Source organism: Netta rufina (genome assembly GCF_964035555.1).
Source record: "Netta rufina genome assembly, chromosome: Z".
In the NCBI taxonomy this organism is placed as follows: domain Eukaryota; kingdom Metazoa; phylum Chordata; class Aves; order Anseriformes; family Anatidae; genus Netta; species Netta rufina.
In genome coordinates this window covers 79,077,125-79,096,678 of record NC_140126.1, presented here as the reverse complement: position 1 = coordinate 79,096,678, position 19,554 = coordinate 79,077,125, and the positions used below count along the sequence as shown (strand labels likewise).

The 19,554-nt window shown below is 43.7% G+C and overlaps 1 protein-coding gene across 1 annotated transcript; it reads right to left on the bottom strand.

The window, feature by feature from the left end:
* Positions 1-2,546: 2,546 nt before the first annotated feature.
* LOC311221548 (delta-1-pyrroline-5-carboxylate synthase-like) lies at positions 2,547-18,901 on the bottom strand (the record flags this gene model as incomplete). Its single annotated transcript, XM_084305608.1, has 8 exons — positions 2,547-2,620; positions 4,159-4,345; positions 6,043-6,180; positions 14,204-14,430; positions 15,532-15,632; positions 15,854-15,938; positions 18,190-18,334; positions 18,803-18,901. 8 exons carry the CDS (start codon positions 18,899-18,901, stop codon positions 2,547-2,549), a joined length of 1,056 nt encoding a protein of 351 aa, XP_084161734.1.
* Between the last annotated feature and the right edge of the window lie 653 nt (positions 18,902-19,554).

Below are 19,554 nucleotides of genomic sequence, written 5' to 3'. Positions count from 1 at the left end.
CCTTCTCCTGGGGGGCAAGACATCAAGCGGTGTCCATCTGTCCCTGCATGGGAAATGGATGCTGGAAGTGGGCTTCTCACTATCGCTGCTTCAGGTAGTTGTGGAGTAATTGCCTTAACCGTTCCCTCATTAATGGAAATGGTTAACCCAACGAAAGTTAGAACAAATGATGGGGATTCTCCCCTCTGAACACAGGCGAAGAGAGCTGGAGTTGTTCATCACGGAGAAGAAAAAGCTCCAGGGAGAGCTAATTGCCGCCTTTCAGTGCCTAAAGGTGGCTTATAAAAAAAGTTGGAGAGCAACTTTTTGCTCAGACAGATAATGACAGGGCAAGGAAGTTTCCAAACTAAAAGAGAAAGAGGGGAGTTAGATTAGATGTTATGAGACCAGGGGAAAGGATAGAGGAAGACAGACACTGAGAAGGGCAGAGGAATCAAAAAAGATCAAGAGACGAGTGGGACAGAGGAAGGAGTAACAGCGGTAGCTGGACAGAGGAATTGCAGGGAACGCTACTGCAGGCGTGCAGTACTGGCTGCTGCAGTATCAGTGCTTTTATCATTGATGGGCAGTACCAGTTGTGGTTGCAGTGCAAGCAGTTGTCACAAAGTCTCAGGAGAGCATAGAAGCACAAGAGGAGCGTGGGGCATAATGGCTTTCTCAGGGTTGCAGAGTAGAGTGCAATGGTCCTACATGGGTGAGTGCAGTAACATGGCTACCCAGCAGACACCCAGATGCCCGGATAGGTCCTGTGTGCCACTATGTTGGCTCCTGAGTACCACGCACACGCCAGCAGTCAACAAAGCATGCAGAGGCAAGTTAGCAGCAAGAAACGGATGCACAGGAGAGAATGTCCCTGTGCAGGCTGCACCCATCCCACTCCCTGCCCTGCCAGCATTTGCAGTGTGGCACCATTCCACTCCCTCCCCATGCACCTTGACACTCCAACCACCCTGACCTATGGAGGGCTTCCCTGAGCCCTGGCTGCAGCATGCACACGTGAGTTCCTTTGTTCCAGTACGCAAAAGGCAGCATTTATTCAGAGCTTCTTTTAAACTTCAAGGTAGTATTGCATCTGGATGACGGGTTTGGAGGGATTACATTTCACAGAAAACCCATGAGAAATAAATGTCTGGTGGACAGAGGTAACAAAATTCACACCGTATACAGTTGCGCTATTTATCTACAGTTGTCAAAAATACAAAGAAATTAGATAAAAAAGGTTGCTTGGTCAAAACATTAATGAAATATACGTTCCAAACGCATAGGAATCACAGAGTGATCAAACAAAGACAGTAAGTGTCTTAAAGCTTTAGAGCTTTCAAGAGCTGCTGTGGTCACGTGACTAAAGGAAAGCTACCGAGTTTGTTCACCAAGACAGGTGTTCAGATTAAAGACAGGGAAAAAAAATTACACTCTACCACCAGGCATCTTTGCTGGAGGGGAGCAAGGGCATGAACAGAACGCAGCAGATATTTCAACTTTTCCTTACGGTATCTGTATGTTTTAAAGAAACCTCTCTGGCAAAAGCAAGGTCAGTTTGCAGATACTATCTAAGGAAACAGTAAGAGACAGCAACAAATAATGCGTGTCACGGATGGGATCACTTCATATTCATTGTACTGCACAATGACCAAGAACAATGATCTCAGAGCCGAAAAGCAAATCTCTTTCCCCAAAGAGTACCCTGAAGCCTGAACGTCTTCAATAAACATTTTATTGATGAGTTTTCTCAATGTACTCGGTATTTCTCTGAGGGAGAGGTAGGCTCTCATGGGGCTACTTCATGCTCCCGTGCTCTGAGAAGTCAGAAACAACATGATTGTCCCCTGTCAGTAACCACTTTGTAGTTCAGAGTCCTTCAATTCCCACTGGTTCGCGTGCATCGATACGAGAAGTACTAATTCCAACTTCATCACCTGTAGAAAACACACAAGGTAAAGGTAGTTGATCCTCAGAAGATATTCAACTTTGTACTATATAGCCCTGCATCTTTATGTAGAAGCAGTCATTCACCTCCCTTCCTTCACTCCTCCCCAAGTGTCAGAAGTTATTTTTACCTGTTCTGATCAGAGGAGCTTTATTCTAAATTGGAATGTTTATACTTCTGTCAGTTTCAGCTTCACTTTTAGAGAGAAAGAAGCCAGAAAGCTACGTGTGTCTTACATACATCGTACATTTGTTTGAGGGTTTACCCTTTGAACAATAAGAACTAAATTAGTCAGGATTCCATTCTTATATCCTTTTTTGTTTTTCTTTTTCCTTTTCTTAAACAGACTATTGCGTGATCTTATAAAACCCTAAACACAATTTTTTAACACACAGAGCACTGCATGTTCAAGCCTGCTACAGCGATTTCTAGTAGTTTCTACCTCAGGAATTAATGTTTCCCTTGTCTTCTGCACTTCCTAGTATGTGCACCTGTTTACTTAGGTAACTGATACTCAGTTTTGTTCCAGTCTTTCCTTCCTCCCACACTGCTGAGGGAGCAAACGGCTTTGTGGTGCTTAGCTGCCTGCACACCACAGGCACATACAGAGTACAAATCTCTATCCATCAGAGAATCGGTTACTGGCATTCCAAGCACTGTCCACATGCTGGAGGAAGAACTCCACTGTTTTCTCTGAAAAAGAGGCAGAGAAGAAAATAGGATACAGTACAGAGTGATCATGCAGTCCAATAGGCACAGCCTCATACCGTGAAGAGATACAATAACAGAACTTTCACCTGCAACATTATCAGACAGTATTTAACAGCCTGGATTAAAGCATGTTCATACACACCTTCTTCGTAATATGTTTATCACATAGACACAACTGTAAATATTACAAGAAGCTTGCAAAGACAAGAAGTGAAAAGATGTCTAATTCTTACTACAGCCTAGACCTCGCAAACAGGGATAGTTGTATGACTGGGAAGAAGTGACAGCAGCCCCAAGCTACATTTTGCAGTCAGACAGTTAAACTACATGTTCAGCTCTACATTATCTCAATGGATACATGGAACTGTTCCAGATGGAAAGTCCTATAATAATGGAATTAATGGAAATTAATGGAAAGTCCTATATTAAGTTTATACTGAAAACAGTATTTGGGAAAGAGAATGCCGAAACACCACATGAAGTCAGCTAACTAACCCAGTTCAACACAGAACATGTGAGACTGGAGCAACCTCAAGCAGAGTTGTACGAGCCTTAGTACTCTGGAGGATGCCTTTCTCTGTAAGGCTGTAAGCTGCAAGTCAGTTGCCCAGAGCAATGGGACGAATGCTAAAGATGAACTCTATCTCCAGTACACACCCAAGTAAATCACTAGTGCACCAGGTAGTGGCTTACAGTATCAAATGCATGCCTTTCGGTGCTACTCGTTTAATTTCTGCAGAAGGTACAGAAACAGATGCCTGCTTGAATCTCACACTGATGAGCCACAAATCAAAATGACCTTACTGTAGCTGACTCTCAGAAGTTTTAGCCTTGTATGGAGAGTCATCCTTTGGCTGGGAGCAGTTCTAGCTACGTTTTGAAGTGGCAGAGTGTTCAAACCTCATGCAGAGGAGTGGAAGAAGCACAGAGTGGTGCATAGGAACAGAAGTTCGCGGCATCAAAGGAGCAAGAAACTGGGAACTGAGATACATGCAGCTTTTACGCTACAGATGCGGAACTGGGAAATAAAGGACAGGGAGAGATGGAGAAAAACACTTGTGGTCCTTGTTTGCAAGGCTTAAAAGCAACCTGGGAAGACAAAACGTATATAGTCTGATCTTTCTTACAGCCCATATTCCCTCTATAGAAGCTCACCTCTTCCTCCTTCGGAGGCCTAAAGACGTCTCCAGGATTCAGGAGATGTTTCTGCAAAACTGTCTGATGTGGTAAGTCTGTACAATACAGGAACACAAAGCAATCTGCCTGACAAGAGCATGCGTTGACTTGTCGTTGGCCAGTTGCTCAAACACATGCCTTCACCTCCTGGAATAAGGGCACACAACATGTTTTCCTTGAATTAAACACAACTACAGATAGATTTAGCTCATAGGGTTCCAGCTGATTATGCTCACTACAGAACCAAGATAAGAGAAACTACTGCAATGTAAGTAGTTATGCTAATAACAAGATCCCACAGTGAAACCAAAGCAGAAGCTTAAGGGAACAGATTGGTCACAAACCATTCTCCGTGACGGTAACATCCAGGTGAGAACTTCCATACTTGTGGATATGTTCGACACCCTCTTGTACACTGTCCACAACCTCAATGCAGCTCTCCAGATCCCCATATTCGTCGTGGAGAGATTTCACTTCTGAGGGGTTGAACGTCAAGTAAGAGGCAAACTTTGGGCCAGCATGAATCTTCACCTGCAATACCAGAAGTATTTTGTGCTGTAGATTGTACCAATGCGTAACAGGCAAAAAGTGCAGCTTGTTGTTCTGGGTATAGCTAGGATAGAGTTAATTTTTTTCATAGCAGTCCCTATACTGCTACATTTTGGATTTTTGCCTTAAACAAACCACTGTTTTGGCTGTTGCTAAACAGTGCTCACACAGTTCCAAGGCTTTCTCTTCTCCCCCCACAGTGAGAAGGTCAAGGGTCTGCTAAAAGTTAGGAGAGCACATAACCACAACCGATTCAAACTTAACCAAAGGGATAGCCTATGCCATATAATGTCAAAGTCAGCAATATAAAATGAGGGGAGGGGAGTTTCGAGGAAGGCAGATATTTCCAGGTTTGCAAGTCTCCCCTACAAAAGACCTTACCTGTTTTTATCCTTTTCTTTTGTAAACTGACACCAGCCCTCTCCAAAGTGTATGTTTCAGACACAAAAGAGTTACTGGGCCCAAAACAAGGCAAGGACTTTCAGTTATTTTACGATCCTGATGAAGAAGATCTAATGCATCGTCAATCTCTGAATTTAATCGTAGCAGCTAAGACACCTTAACAATGAGAGGGAGGAGTGGAGGAGCAGGTGCCGATCTCTTCTCTCAGGTGACAGCGACAGGACCCAAGGGAATGGCATAGAGCTGTGACAGGGGAGGGTCAGGCTGGACGTTAGAGAAAGGTTCTGCACCAAGAGGTGGCAGGGCACTGGAACAGGCTCCCAGGACAGTGGTCACAGCACTGAGCCTGCTGGAATTCAAGAAGTGTTTGGGCAACGCTCCAAGATGCATGGTCTGATTTCTGGGTGGTCCTGTGTGGAGCTAGGGGTTGAACTTGGTAGTCCTCATGGGTCCTTTGCAACTCAGGGTATTCTATGAAAAAAAACACAAAACAAAACACAACCAAACCAGACATTAAAAAAAAAAAAAAAAAAGACAAAAAGAAAACACAAGCGAGTGAGGACTTGCTCCTGACTAGCTATCTGGCAAGCTTCTCTTAATATGACTTTAACATTATCAGAACATGACCTATTTTACCATGTTTTCCTGCATCAATCACTGCTTGTATACACTATTTGCCAAATGGAAATGCTATGTGAAAAATCCATGTTTTAAGTGTAATTTAAGTACTTCACAAATATTTCTCTCGTGATGCATCTCTGCTACAAAACATTACGCATGTCAAAGCAATTATGTAGGACAGTGGCCTTTGTTCCTGTGGAACAGTGGGAGGGGGAAATAATGGGCGGGAAAATGGGTGGGAATAAAGGCAAGTGAGACAAAATGTTCAAAATATGTGGATGAAGCAGATTAGAGGAGGAGAAACATAAAATGGGAAATGACTGAGGTAAGAATGCAAGTTAATAGATTTAATCAGAATAGTATTTGGGTCCGGGAGGTTGCCAGCCAGTAAGTCAGAATTAAGAGTAGTAGAGAAAGGGTTGGGGAAATGCTCTTCCAAGGCAGAGAATGATTTTTTTCTATGTAAAAGGAAGTAGTTGTATCCCAGCAATGGCATGCAGCCACCCCAAAGAAGCTGCTTGCAGATCGTTTCTATGGAAAAGCTTGGGGTTGCATGGAGAAGCCAAGAAAGCTCTCCGAAAAGAGTACAAAAGTGTACTCTTTTGTTTTCTACATGCTACAGCACAAAAGTTGTTGCTTTAATTCTAGACACTTACTACTTGCACTGCATCTTTGACTCCATGAATGGAGAGTGCTTCTTGAGTCAGATGATGAAGGATTTGATTGCTGTATGCTGCCTCTTTCCCTCCTTTTATTAGCAAGCCATTTCCGCTAGCTATGGCCAAAGAAGACACCTGCCAGAAGGGAATTAAAACAACAACAACAACAACAACAAAGTGATCTGACTCCTCTGGGAGAATAACATCTGCAAAATAGAGTAAGAACAGGATTTTGCATTCTGCTGACTTACTCAATATTAGTATACAGCACCAAGAATTTTTTCCGAGTCAGAACGTGTAACTCCAGAAATGAAGTATCTTAACGTTTCAGAAACAAACTTGAGCTTCAGGGTACTACTGGCAAAGGGAGACTGCAGTAAGTCAAAGGAAACCCTGAACATAGGCTCTGGCACAAATTCGCTAGCTGTATAAAACTATTTCAGATGCAAGAACTCTTATCCCTAATCATTCTGGCTGGAAGTAGCTAATGAGCTCTTCCTACGACGAACATTTTACTTGTGCTCTCTTATACAGAAGCCTTTTGTTTTATCACGCTGATTTTACGTTTATAACCAGAAGGTGTCCTTGCCTATGGCAGGGGGGAGTAGATGACCTTCAAGTTCCCTTCCAGCACAAATCATTCTATGATTCTATGACACCTCCCACTAGACCAGATTGCTCAAAGCCCCATCCAACTTGGCCTTCAATACTTCCAGGGATGGGGCATTCACAACTTCCCCAAGCAGCCTGTTCCAGTGCCTCACCACCCATAGTAAAGAATTTCTTCCTTTATTCTAATCTACATCTAGCCTTTTAGTTTAAAGCCATTACTCCTTGTCCTGTCATTACACTCCCTGACAAAAAGTCCCTCCCCAGCTTACCCGAAGCCTGCTTCAGGTACTAGAGGGCCACTATAAGGTCTCCTCAGAGCCCTCTCTTCTCTAGGCTAAGCAACCCCAGTTCTCTCAGCCTGTCTTCATAGGAGATGTCCTCCAGCCCTCATCAACTTCGTGGCCCTGCTCTGGACCTGCTCTAACACATTTATTTCTTATGTTGGAGTCCCCAGAGCTGAATGCAGCACTGCAGGTGGGGCCTCACAGGAGTGGAGTAGAGAGCGAGAATCACCTCCCTGGACCTTCTGGTCATACTTTTGATGTGGCTCACGATACGGCTGGCTTTCTGGTTTGCAACTGCACATCGCTGCCTCATGTAGAGCTTTTCATCCATCAACGCTCCCAAGTCCTTCTCTGCAGGGCTGCTCCCAATCCACTCATCAACCAGCCTGCATTCATTCTTGGGAGTGCCTTGATGACGGTGGTGAACCTTGCACTTAGCCTTCTTGAACTTCACGAGGTTCTCATGTACCAACCCCTTAAGCATGTCAAGGTCAACTCAGACCAACTCCTTTTCCCTACTAGTGTCCTCTGGGTAAAAAACAGTCACCGTGTTTGATATTCTACCTCATCCTGCTGTCCACAATTTGAAAAGAATACTGAAAAAATAAGGAATACTTCAGAAAGATCCTTGTCAATTAGTGGAACCTTGCTGTACCCAGATACTGTGCGTCTTTAACATACAAAACTAGACATTAAAATGCAATTTGATTGTATCTTGTTAACAATCTGCCTCTCCGAAGATCAGCATCACGAAGGAAAGCTGCAGAGACAAGCTTATTTAAATAAATAAAAAACATCCAATCTGTAATGGGTTTGAAAACAGTTTGTTCCCTTTAGATAGTAATAGAGCACGGCTGTACTTCAGAACAATTGGATTTCTTGAAATCTGTAAGAAGCAGTCTGTGAAATATGATCTCAGAACTTCGCCTTGTAAGTACTAGAGACAAACATGCTATTGTATATTGTTATAAATGACCGAGTCCCAAACAGGGTTACAATCAAAGTTTACAATTTATTAAAGGAACAGAGGTAAGCAAACAGCACTGGGTGCGCTGGGAGTCTCTGCTCCACCAAGACGCACACCAGTTACATCAGGCGGCTGGTTTTTATGCTCCTAGGCTAATACATATTCATCACCACTTTTGGAAAAGGCAGGGGTATTATAATTAGTTTCCCGGAACCCGAACCATCCCACGGATGCATGCGTATCAGTCTCCAGTGGTCCCTCTGGGGGTCGCTCATACTGAAGGCTCGTAGTCTTCCTCACAAGTTTTGTCCTTCGGTCGTTCTTCAGCTTCCCCCCACCCCCCTTATTCAGTAGTCTCTGGGCCAGATGCCAGAAAGTTGTGTCTCATGCAATAGTCAGCAGTTATCTCAAAAAACTCCCCCCTATTCTCTTATCTCCCAGACCCGAGTCTCAAGGTTTACCCTTCAAACCCTCTATCAACACAAACTGCTAGACCATTCTTTTGCAAGATACAAGAACTATATACACTAACCACTCTGTTTCTCTTGGACTTGTGGTTATTTATACAAGGGGATGTAAGACAGAAGGTCACATTTCATTATGAGGCCCTAGCATTGTTCCATATTGACACGAATCAAATGAACATATTTCACAGTCCCCCATCTCCTTTTTCATGGTATTGATCCGTGTTTTCCTTTCCAATCGAGTCAATACTTGCCAAATTGGTATCAATTTTGGATATTCTTTTCTTTTTATTATCGTCAGGCAATGGGTTTTCTCTTCTCCCTGGTTCTGGGTCAACAGTGTGAGAAACTCCGTAGCCAGTAACTTAGGCTCAGGCGAGGATCTCAGTGAAGAAGTAATTTGTTCGCGATTGCAATGGCGGGCGCCCCACAAGCAGGAGAGCGCACCTACTAGTTCCAAAACACAGTTTATATACTTTCTGATGACAGGACCCTCCCCTGTTTCCCCACTGACTGGGTAATCCAGGTTCACCATCTATCCGATGCTTCACAAACAATGCATGGCCTTCACTTGCCGGCCTGTTAAATTTCAAAGTTCTTTTGACATTTTTACTGCTTGGAGAGGTAATGTTTCTTCACTTGTCTGACTTGACACCGTGATTTTCACCTAATTGTCCTAAGAAGTCTGGTTGTCTGCATTTTACAAGGTCGCCTGCTAAGCTTTCTTATCACTGTAAGCATCTCTCAGTACCACATTCCTGCCCTCTAAACAACGTAACTCTGCAAAAACAACATTCCTATTCCCACAACAGGTACTGCAGATATTTGCATTCCTTGTATAACTGGAGTGTATCAGCCTGGTAATAGAAGGTATTAAACATGGAATTATTAACAATTCTCCACATATCCACAATACAACCATCCTCATTTTAGCAAAACAATCACTGCCCATAAAGCCCCCTCCCATAATCTTCTTAGATCGATTCCATTCCAAGTTTGAACTGGGACGTGTGCAATCTTCTTCATTTCTTTTACAAGTTCATTTACAGCTTTTCTTTCTGTTGTGGTTTAACCCAGCTGGCAGCTAAACACCACACGGCCATTCACTCACCTCACCCCCTCCCTCTCTGGGATGGGAGAGAGAAATGGGAAAGTGAAGCCTGTGAGGTGAGATAAAGACAAGAAAATAACAATAATAAATAATCATAAATAATAATAATGACAATAATGATGATAGTTCTACTACTACTCATGTGTATGAAACAAGTGATGCACAATGCAATTGCTCACCACCGCTGATGCCCAGCTGTCCGATGCCCAGCCTAACCCCGAGCAGTCCAGCCCTCCTCCCAGCTCTTGCTGCACCCCCAGCCTGCTCGCTGGCAGGACAGTGAGAAGCTGAAACATCCTTGGCTTGGTGTAAGCACGGCTCTGCAACAATTAAAACATCAGCATGTTATCAGCGCTCTTCTCATCCTAAACCAAAACGTAGCATTCTACCAGCTACTTGGAAGAAACACCTTCATCATTAATCTCTAAACAGCAATTACTAAGGTTAGATTTTCCACAGACTTCTTCTTGTGCTAGTAAATAATCCAAAGCTAAGCGATTTTGATACAGAAGTAGATAAGTAGTCCTCATCTTGGTATTTTGCTTTGCAATTAAGCCAAGCGCACCTCCGGTTTTATTTACAACTATTTCCATTACAGCTTGTAACCTAGTTATTCTATTAAGCATATATATTGGGGTCCTATAGCCCCAGGATCCGTCTTCTGCCCATGTAGCTGGATCATAATAGGCAAGACGCCTTCAGTCAAGGGGTTGGGCCCACTTTCAGGGTCAATTTGGGCTTGTGATACCGTTCAGCCTGCCGGGGTGATCCAGCTCCTGGAAAACGAATCACAATTTTATATGGGTTTAAAAAGAAAAGTTCTTACGTTATTTTCTCGGGACAACCTCACCTTAGTGTGGGAGAAGTCCGGTCGAGGCCCTCTCACTCGGCAGTCAATACCCATCGCCTCCCTCGGTAGACCATACACACTGCAGTGGAGGGTCCTGCCCCGGTCTTGCCTTCTCCCTTTCCTCCCTTTAGGCTTGTCCCCTTTATTTGGCATCCTTAATTCATGCAGAGCCTCATTGCCAGAATATTAGTTCTTCTTTAGCTTTAGTTTCAGTTCCCCAGGAGTGGACTCAACCCTCCAGGTTTCGGTAGTTACTGGTCCTTTCATTCTGGATCTGTGGATCCAACCCCTTTCTGCTGTTCTCACAGCTGTTTCAGTAGTAAGTAAAACTTACTACTTACAGTCCCTCCCATCGGGGGCTCAATGATTCTTCCCTCCAGGTTTTTATTAAGACCTTGTCTCCTGGTTGTATCTTATGAATAGCAAATCCTAAAGGTGGTGTTTGAGCCATCATTCCAATTTCTCTTAGCTCTTGTAACCTCCTTCCAATGGTAATTACGTATTTCTGGATGCTACGCTCCTCAACTACATTTTTCCTAGAGGCATCCCTTGAGAATAAGGCATACCATATAACATTTCATATGGCGATAATCCGGTCTCACTGTGTGGTTTAGTTCTTATGTTTAAAAGTGCCAATGGTAAGCATTTCATCCAGGGCATTTGTGTCTCGATCATTAATTTAGCCAAGTGTTGTTTTAGTGTTTGATTCAATCTTTCTACTTTCCCTGAGCTTTGTGGGTGCCACGGAGTATGGTATTCCCACTGAATACCTAATGATTGACATAATAATTTTATTATTTTAGAAGCAAAGTGTGTGCCCTGATCAAAAGCAATGTACTGGATTATCCCATATTTAGGTATCAGGTGTTCTAATAGAGCTTTTACCACCATTTGTGCCATAGCTCGAGCTACAGGATAAGCTTCTACCCATTGTGTTAAATGATCTGCTATTACCCATAGATATTTTATCCTCCCTACCTTGGGCAATTCAGTGAAATCAACTTGTACTTTCTCAAAAGGCCTGTAAGCTGTTTTTCTCCCTCCCGTGGCTGCTTGTCAAAACACTTTCTTATTTATCTTCTGACAAGTTAAGCAACGTTGCGTAATTTGTTTTGCTATTTAAAAAAAAAACAAAAAACAAAAACAAAAACACACAGCTTCCTGCTGAGGCAGAACTATTAACATTCCTACATCCTCCTTCCCTGCTCATTCAACTTCAAATGGCTCTGTTAAATACTACATGTCACACCTTTAACACCGGGGACAACTCTTTTAACGCTTCCTTTATCTTTCTCCAGCCTGTACTTTTCTCACGCCAACACCAAAGGCTCAGTCAAGGGCCAATTAATTCCACTCCTTTTCTCTCTAAGATGCTGAAACAACGTATCAGTATACTACACTTCATCCTATTTTCCTTCTCTCCTCAAAAACATGGATTGCAAGATAGTGTTATAGTCGACTGATCCATAAAGTGGCCATTCAGCTTATATAGTGGCCACCACTGATTGCAATACTTAGTGAAAGTCCTCTTCCTTTCTGCGCTCCCAGTTCTAACAATATCCTTTGAATGTGCCAGTGTGCACCCAAGGAGGCTTTCTTTAAAACATCTTTGTTTTGGATATTACTCATTTCTTTGATTTTCCATTCCCTTTTATTTATTTATTACTATTCCTTATTAGTTACTGTCCTTTGTTTCAATTTCCACGCAAACCTTTTTACTGTGGGTTTTTACTATCTTTTCCTAATCTTCTTCCCAAATGTCCCAGTTCTCTGGGATTAAATGCCTCTTCCCGCATACAAACTTTACTATTTCAGGTTATTAAGGAGCCCCGTTCCATGTTCCAATCATAAATCCATGGAACTTCAGGAAAAGAGCTGAAGCACTCAGCCTTTCATCTTCTAGACAAACATTACCACCTTTTCCACAAAATTTACATTTCAACAGGACCGAATTTCGAGCCAAATGCCAAGTTTTCTCATGCACTTTCTTAATAAGCCCATACAAAACAAGGAATCACTCCTGTGTATCCGTCAATAAATACCATTTAAAAAGGCATTGACACCTAAATAAATTCACTCTCCCCCTTCTTACCAAATTGCCAGGGCTCAAGCCCAAACCACCACAGAAAGGACTCTCTCCGTTCTACCGCTTTGATAATCAGTCAGCCCCCTCCACCTCTCCAGTACTTGGCAAACTGACCAAACGCCACAGCAAATACACCAACACTTCTAAACTGTTAGTTACTTAGATAATGCTCCCGCCTTTTTTCTTGTCACACTCAAAGCATTTAAGAGCAAAAATAGGATCACAAGATACACTGCCAGGCCCACATATTGGGCACCACCAATCAAAACTTGGTGAAAACAGCACTTCTTTTTGGTCTGTCACGCACTTCGTTCGTCTCCGGCCGCTCCCCTCACGGAGAATACGCAACCGCGGATCGGAACTCCGCACTCGCTTCGCAGCTCACTAGAAGGTAAACTGTTAGTCTGCAATTGTTTCACCTTTACTGCAACTCAAGACTGAACTCTGAGCACTGACTCAATTCCGTGTATGCTCTCTCCAGCTAGCTATCAGGCACACACTACTCCATGGAGAAGTCAAATTTCCTCGGTAATTGCTTACCCAAACCAGTATGAGATGCAATAGTAAACTATGGAGGAAGCAACCTCTCCTCTGCACTCAGAGTCCATCCTACTATCAGCTACAGCATGGGAGAGAAACCATATTATTCAGATGCAGAGGTATCAAAGATGATCCTCTGAAGTTACATCGGAGAACTTGAGGATGGGGGCTGGCAGGAAGAAAAGTAACAAGACAAGCCATCCTAAGTCTGTAAAAAAAGAAAAAAAAAAAAAAAAAAGAAAGGTTGGGGGGGGGGGGGGGGGGGGGTTGAGGGTGGGAAGCCAGTAAGAATCAGCCTGATAAAACAAATGAGATAAAGAAGAGGAGAATGGGAGAGTTTGGCTAGGCAAGGCAAGACACCCAGGAGGCAAAGGCTGGAGTCTAGGAAGGCAGACTAGAATTTGGCAAGGAAACACACTGGTTTTCTGTGAAGAACAGAGCGAGCAGCAAGGAAGCAATAATGGCAGAAAGGGAGACTACTGCCTTTTCCTTTCACATGAACTTTGCCTAGAGCAGACTCCCCTTCAGTATGAAACGAGGACAAACACTCACAAAATTCAGTTGTGAAGCTGCCCTTCGGCAGTCTCTTTTTAAGTGCCCATACCCATCCCTTGCTCCTCAAATACTTGCTCATATGTTAGAGAAATGCTCAATCAGTCTTGCTAAAGATACCGGCAGTAAGAGCCTAGACTTAGCTTTTACACGCTTGTGGAAAGATATCATTCTGCCTCAGTGCAAACATGCAGTATCAGTATGGGACAGACCACTCAGAGCCTAGAACTTCTACTTCGTGCTGATCTTGTCAGCATATATTCTTAACAGTTGCAGTTTGTTATTAACGACCTATATTAAACATTTGATGTTTAATCGTAGCCTGCAATCCAGCTGTAGTCAGCATGGACAGAAAAGTGCTCATTGGTAGGAGCCTTGTAAGTTGCAAGTTAAGCAGGGAAGCTATGTGATAAGACACAGGCAGAAATTGCACCACCTGAATGTAAGCTAACTCCTTCTCTACGTTGGGTATCAAAAACCAACGCTGAATAACTCTCAGCATTGCACAAGCAAGTCCCAAGAAGACTGTAGTTTTCTGTAGAAAAAAAAAAAAAAAATGGGATGACAGCAGAATTCATTTCAGAAGAATATAAGCAGAAGTCTTTTGAGGCAAGACTTCTTGCAGCCTTCCAATAACTCACCAGTAGAAATACACTTTTGTTATCAAAGATCTCTCTGCCCTCCTCACATACCTGTGGGAGACAGTCAGTCTGGACGGGACTCAAAAAAATCGCAAGAAAGACCCCAACAGGCACTGTCACCTGCTCCAACTCTAGATCTTTTGCTATGCGTGCTCTCCGAACTATGCTGCCGACGCTGTCCTGTGAAGATGCTGCAATCTGACAGAGCCCAACAGCCAAGCTGTTCAGCTTTGATGTAGACAGACTGAGACGTTTCAACAAAGGAAGTGCCAATCTTCCTAGAAGAAAGAAAAAATTGCGCTCAAGATAGATTTATCTGGCTAGTTTCAAGAAAAAGTGACCTAATGGTCAAACCAGGAAAAAAAGCCGCTGTTTCCCACGCCGCAGCAAGAAACCTACCTAAGATGAACAATGTAAAGCATTAAGTTTAGTAGCTACAATCAAACTGCTCCAATTTGACAACGCTTTCACCTACCATCACATATACACCTAATACGATATGAATGATTTGTATATGAAGTAACATCCGCAAAGACAAAGTTTGTCCTATTTCTAGTACCGTTACACAACCGTGTACCTGAATTTCTTACCAATTTCTACCCTTGCAATATTCCTGGAAGGTTTGCGCACTAATTGCCTCTTTCTATTTCACAGATAGAAATCCCAAAGAGCAAAGGAACGCATAGCATTTCAGATTGGGCAAGAGCTGCCGGAGTTTTCTAGTCTGAACACGTTCAGGTAGGAAGTTTACTCAGAAATGTCCCTCCAGGCATTCTCCTCAGTACAAAATGGTTGCCGTATGTCTTTTACTGAACTTTACAATTTGTGATGCGCCAGTTCCACACATTTTCTAACCCGAGACCAGCTTCCTCACGCACCACTCTTACACAAAAGAATGGATTTAGTCTGTGCTGCCTGAACTGTACTTTCCTCAGTCAGAAGGTAAGGTGGTTCTTTCTGGAAAGCATCATTTTTAAGTAACAACCTTCCCCACAGGGGCCAAACATTACGTTAACCAGCCCAGGAGAATATTCATGCTATTTCATGCATGATGATAACAGGGAAGATACTTGCTAGATTTAATTTCTAAAGTGAGCCTCCTTTGGCAAAAGAAAACACTGTTCTATTTTTAGTTTTTTAAACAATGCTGTGGGTTGCTGCTTTCAAAGGCCTCTCTCTCCATCTTCTCTGATAGAGACAGCTCTTACGGAAGCTGCAGCTGCTTACACTGACAAGCTCTCAAAGTCCTGGGTTCCCTAATCTGTGACGGCCATAATATCCAATTGCAGGTGACAGACTACTCTTGTTCTGCTCCTTTCCTTTGAGGCCCAGAAAAGCTCATGACAACAGGTGTTCCATGAAAGGACCCGTAATATTACCTTTATTTTCAGCTTCTTCTAAGTCCTTTTTGTTTGCCAAGAGAATTTCTTCTCTCTGATCAGTTAATAAGTCAGCGAGATGATAAAAAAAAAATAAATCTCTGCTCTCTGAAAGAGAAAAGTGTCTGAACTGCATTCTTACACGAACTCCATGGTGTTTGACATCTGGCTCACTTCAGCTCATTCCTACTGACACATCTTCTCACTGGCTTGATGCCCTGAATACTTGGAGCCAGCTGATTTTTTCCAGGACCCATTTGTGTTATAAACCTGTATTTTAAAACTTGCCACATGTTCACAGCCTTAAAGAGCGAGAACATACTGTTCTCTCACCTGCTCAGGCTGCAGAGCTGCCAGCGTCCTGCTACCGGCTCGAGACATTCCACCCTGCTGCTCTACTGTAGGGCCTGCCAAAACAAACACACACACACAACCACAAGACATGCAGACAAAGGTGGAAGGAAATGAACACTAACCTTTCAACTTTCAACTCCTTACTCAAAGCAGAAAAACAGGTACGGTCTTAAGAGACATATCAAAGAAGTTTACTGTATGCCACAACAGGAAAATCTGTATCAGATACCAAAATGCTGCCACGGTCCCCGAGCATAGCCCTTTTCAAGGCATCACAGAGATTCAGTAAGATCATCCATGTCGTAGGGGACAAACAAGTATACAACCTGTATCAAGAAGACTTGACAAAGAGCAAAAGAATACAAGGACAGCTACATCTCAGGGAGTGGGAGGCTACTGCAAAAAAAGGAAGGCATCCTTTGAAAAAGTTTAATTACATAACTACTGAAAAGAGAAAAGATTGCAAAACAACCTGGGAATGTGCAAACAATACAGGAAGCCAAAACCAGCCTCAGCAACAGCTTGCACAATAGCTGCTCTCTCTCCGCTCTGTGTACGTTGAAGGGCTCCTACAGAGGAGAGGTTTTTTTCTTGGCACGGATGTCAAAGAATCCATCTCAAACTGAAATGATACAGAACAAGTTTTGAAACAGAAACTGAAGGAACAAGTCAAAAGGCTCAGGCAGCATTTCACTAAGGAGTTCTCAAGGAGCTCCTGGATAAGCTACGTTTTCACTTTTAACTCTTGAAATTGTCTGTAGAACAGATGACTTGGCATGTGACTAATATGCCCGGACTTCTATTCAAGAAGTGTCCTACAGAAATTGCCAGAGCAGGAATTCCCACGGTAAGGAAAATAACAGGAGGTATAGTGGGAAGCGTAAGAAAAAAACTAGGGGACACTTGATTAATAAGACTTAATGAAGGACTGTTAAAACAGCTTTTTAAAGCAAGGTCATACTTTATAATGTGGCGTGTATTTTTGTGTTCTTTGAACACAAAAGGGGTGTTGGACCACGTGACCTCTGGAGGTCCTTTCAACCTCAACCAGCCTGTGATTCCTTTGCAGCCACTATGCAACAAAATAGCAAGTACAATTCACAGCAGATAAACATGAAGCAATGCAGAGACAAAAGGGGAAATCAGGCCTTGGTAGTGCACATAATCCTATGAAAACATCACTTCAATGCTCATCAGCGTTGAACAGCAACTTCCCTGTTTAAGCTTTTGGAGAAGGCCTAGGAAAGGCAACAAAAACCATCCACAATCTAATCAAAACTCAAAGTTAGCCTTGCTATCTCATAAACTGAAGGTTCACTTGCATCTCGGACGCTACACAAACTTTTATTTTCGCTCACCTTGAAAAGGTCACAGTAGAATAAAAACAGTTTCAGCCAAGAGAAACAGGGATCGACAGATCTTTGGAACAGTTTCTGTAGAAAAGGACTAAGAAAACACCTTTTTCATGTGAAAAAGCAATGAGGGAAAAGACAATGTCTCATCATAGAAGTTGAACAGAGATCGATCACCCATGTTCTCTTTCCATACAGAAGGTGGGGGCATCAAAAGCCAGCAGGAAGCAACTTTCACTCCTCCTGCCCACAAGCACACACAAAGTAAAGCAAGCAGTTCTTCACATAGTGCTAGCTCCAGAGTTTACACACAATACCTGGTTAAGGCTCGTGACTCCTGTGACCCATGGATGCTAAGTGTTTACCTGGGTCCAAAGGATATGGCCAATTTTTACAAGAAATCCATTTAGCATTTTTATACTCCAAGGCATTTGCTTGTCTTACAGTGCAAGTCACGAGTATCACTCTATACTTGTTCTATTCTGCTAAGATCACAGATCTTTGGTCTGACTTTCTGCGGCCCTTGTTACATTGTCACAGCAACACACAGGCAGGAAAACATTGCTACATACAGTAACAAAAGACTGAGTCATAAGAAGAACCTAGGATAAAACATGAAACCGCACACTATCTTAGTTCAGCACTACATTCTATATGCATGCTTTCACCCTGAAATCATCAATAAGAGACGATAACCTCTAAGACTGAAAACAAGACAAGTTCTACTTAGTTCTCTGAATGCAAGGCTGATGCAGCAAGTCATCAGCTGGAAGGAACCCAAGCAGAGGATTCAAGATGTTCCATTCCAACATTGAAACTTACCTTTCCAAAGCCGCTTGTCAAGCAGAGCATAGTTTCCCATTTGTTGAACAGGCAGGCCTAGCCAAATTTCAACCCTAAACTGCCAGGGAATCTCTACTGCTCCCAGCGTACATATTACTTCCGTACTCACCTGCAGGTCTTACCTCTGAAAAAAAAGTTCCAACTTGCTTCCCTTCTACAATATCTGTGATGACATGACCCGAGATTTTCGGGTGGACTCCATTTGCAATCACTACAGAGGTGCCTCCTCGCAGGGCCCACAAAGCTGCTGTCACCTACAGTGAAGGAGAGAGCCAGTTCCCAAAAATGCACTTGTTAGTTGAATCCCCATCCTCAACAACAATTCTTATGTTGGAAGAAGCCCTTAAGACCATCAAGTCCAAGCATCAACCTAATGCTACCACTAAATCATATCCCTAAGTGCTATGCCCACACGTCTCTTGAATACTTCTAAGGATGGGGACTCCACCACTTCCCCGGGCAGCCTGTTCTAATGCCTAACCACCCCTTCCATGAAGAAATGCTTATTTAGTACCCAGATATCCAGTGCTGCTCAATAGAGTTGTTCCTCCCTAGGGGTAGGGCTTGCCATTTCCCTCTCCTGAACTTCAAAAGGTTCCTGCCTGCCCCTATCTGCAGCCTGTCAAGGTTCCTCTGAATGCACCGCCCCCACCCCGCACAAGGGCCATTTCCACAGAAGCCACCAACCACCCGCCGCCTCGCCCCCTCCCTATCCAGCCCACCGTGGCGCGCCACCGACCACCAGCCTCGTTGCGCCACCCCTCCTCGGCGTCCCGGCCTGCCCCGACAGCTTCTGCCCATGGCGCCGGCAAGCCCTGCATGCTGCTTCTGCCCTGGCTTCCTCCAAGCCAATCACACAGTGCTTCCGCCCTGATTGAAGACAGGCCCTGACATCACTTCCGCCCCAGGTTCCCAGCCAAGCACAGCGTGTCCCCACAGACACAGCAGAGCAAACACACAAACTAACATTGACATCCTACCCGTAAACGTGCCGTAACAGTGACTCACCTGAGAAAGAACTGCATGCAATAAAGGCACCTGGTACTACATTAGTTTATTCTAACAGATCCTACTAGCTGTCACCTCAAAAAGACGTGCGTACCGCTCTCTACTTGGAAACGCATCAGTCCGTCCGTAGACTCTGACCCACCTAAAGAGCCCTGCAACTGACTGAAGGAAAAACAAAGCACTTACCCCAAAGAGCAGCCCAGGCAGAAGGAGCTCTCTGATGGCATACCTGGGGCTCATATACCGTTTGGCCGCGCCCAGCACCCAAGCCCAGTCACCTGGGAAAGGGAAGGGGCAAAGCACAAGAAAGTAGAAAGAGAGCAGAAGGAGCAGCAGCTGTTGTGCTGTGGGCCTTTTTTTTTTTTTTTTTTAAGTCTGATGGCACAACTTTGTGCAGCGCTGCCTGGGCACACATTTCAGATAGAGCTAATGAGCAGCTGAGGTAAAGGAGCTGGGAAGAGAGAGG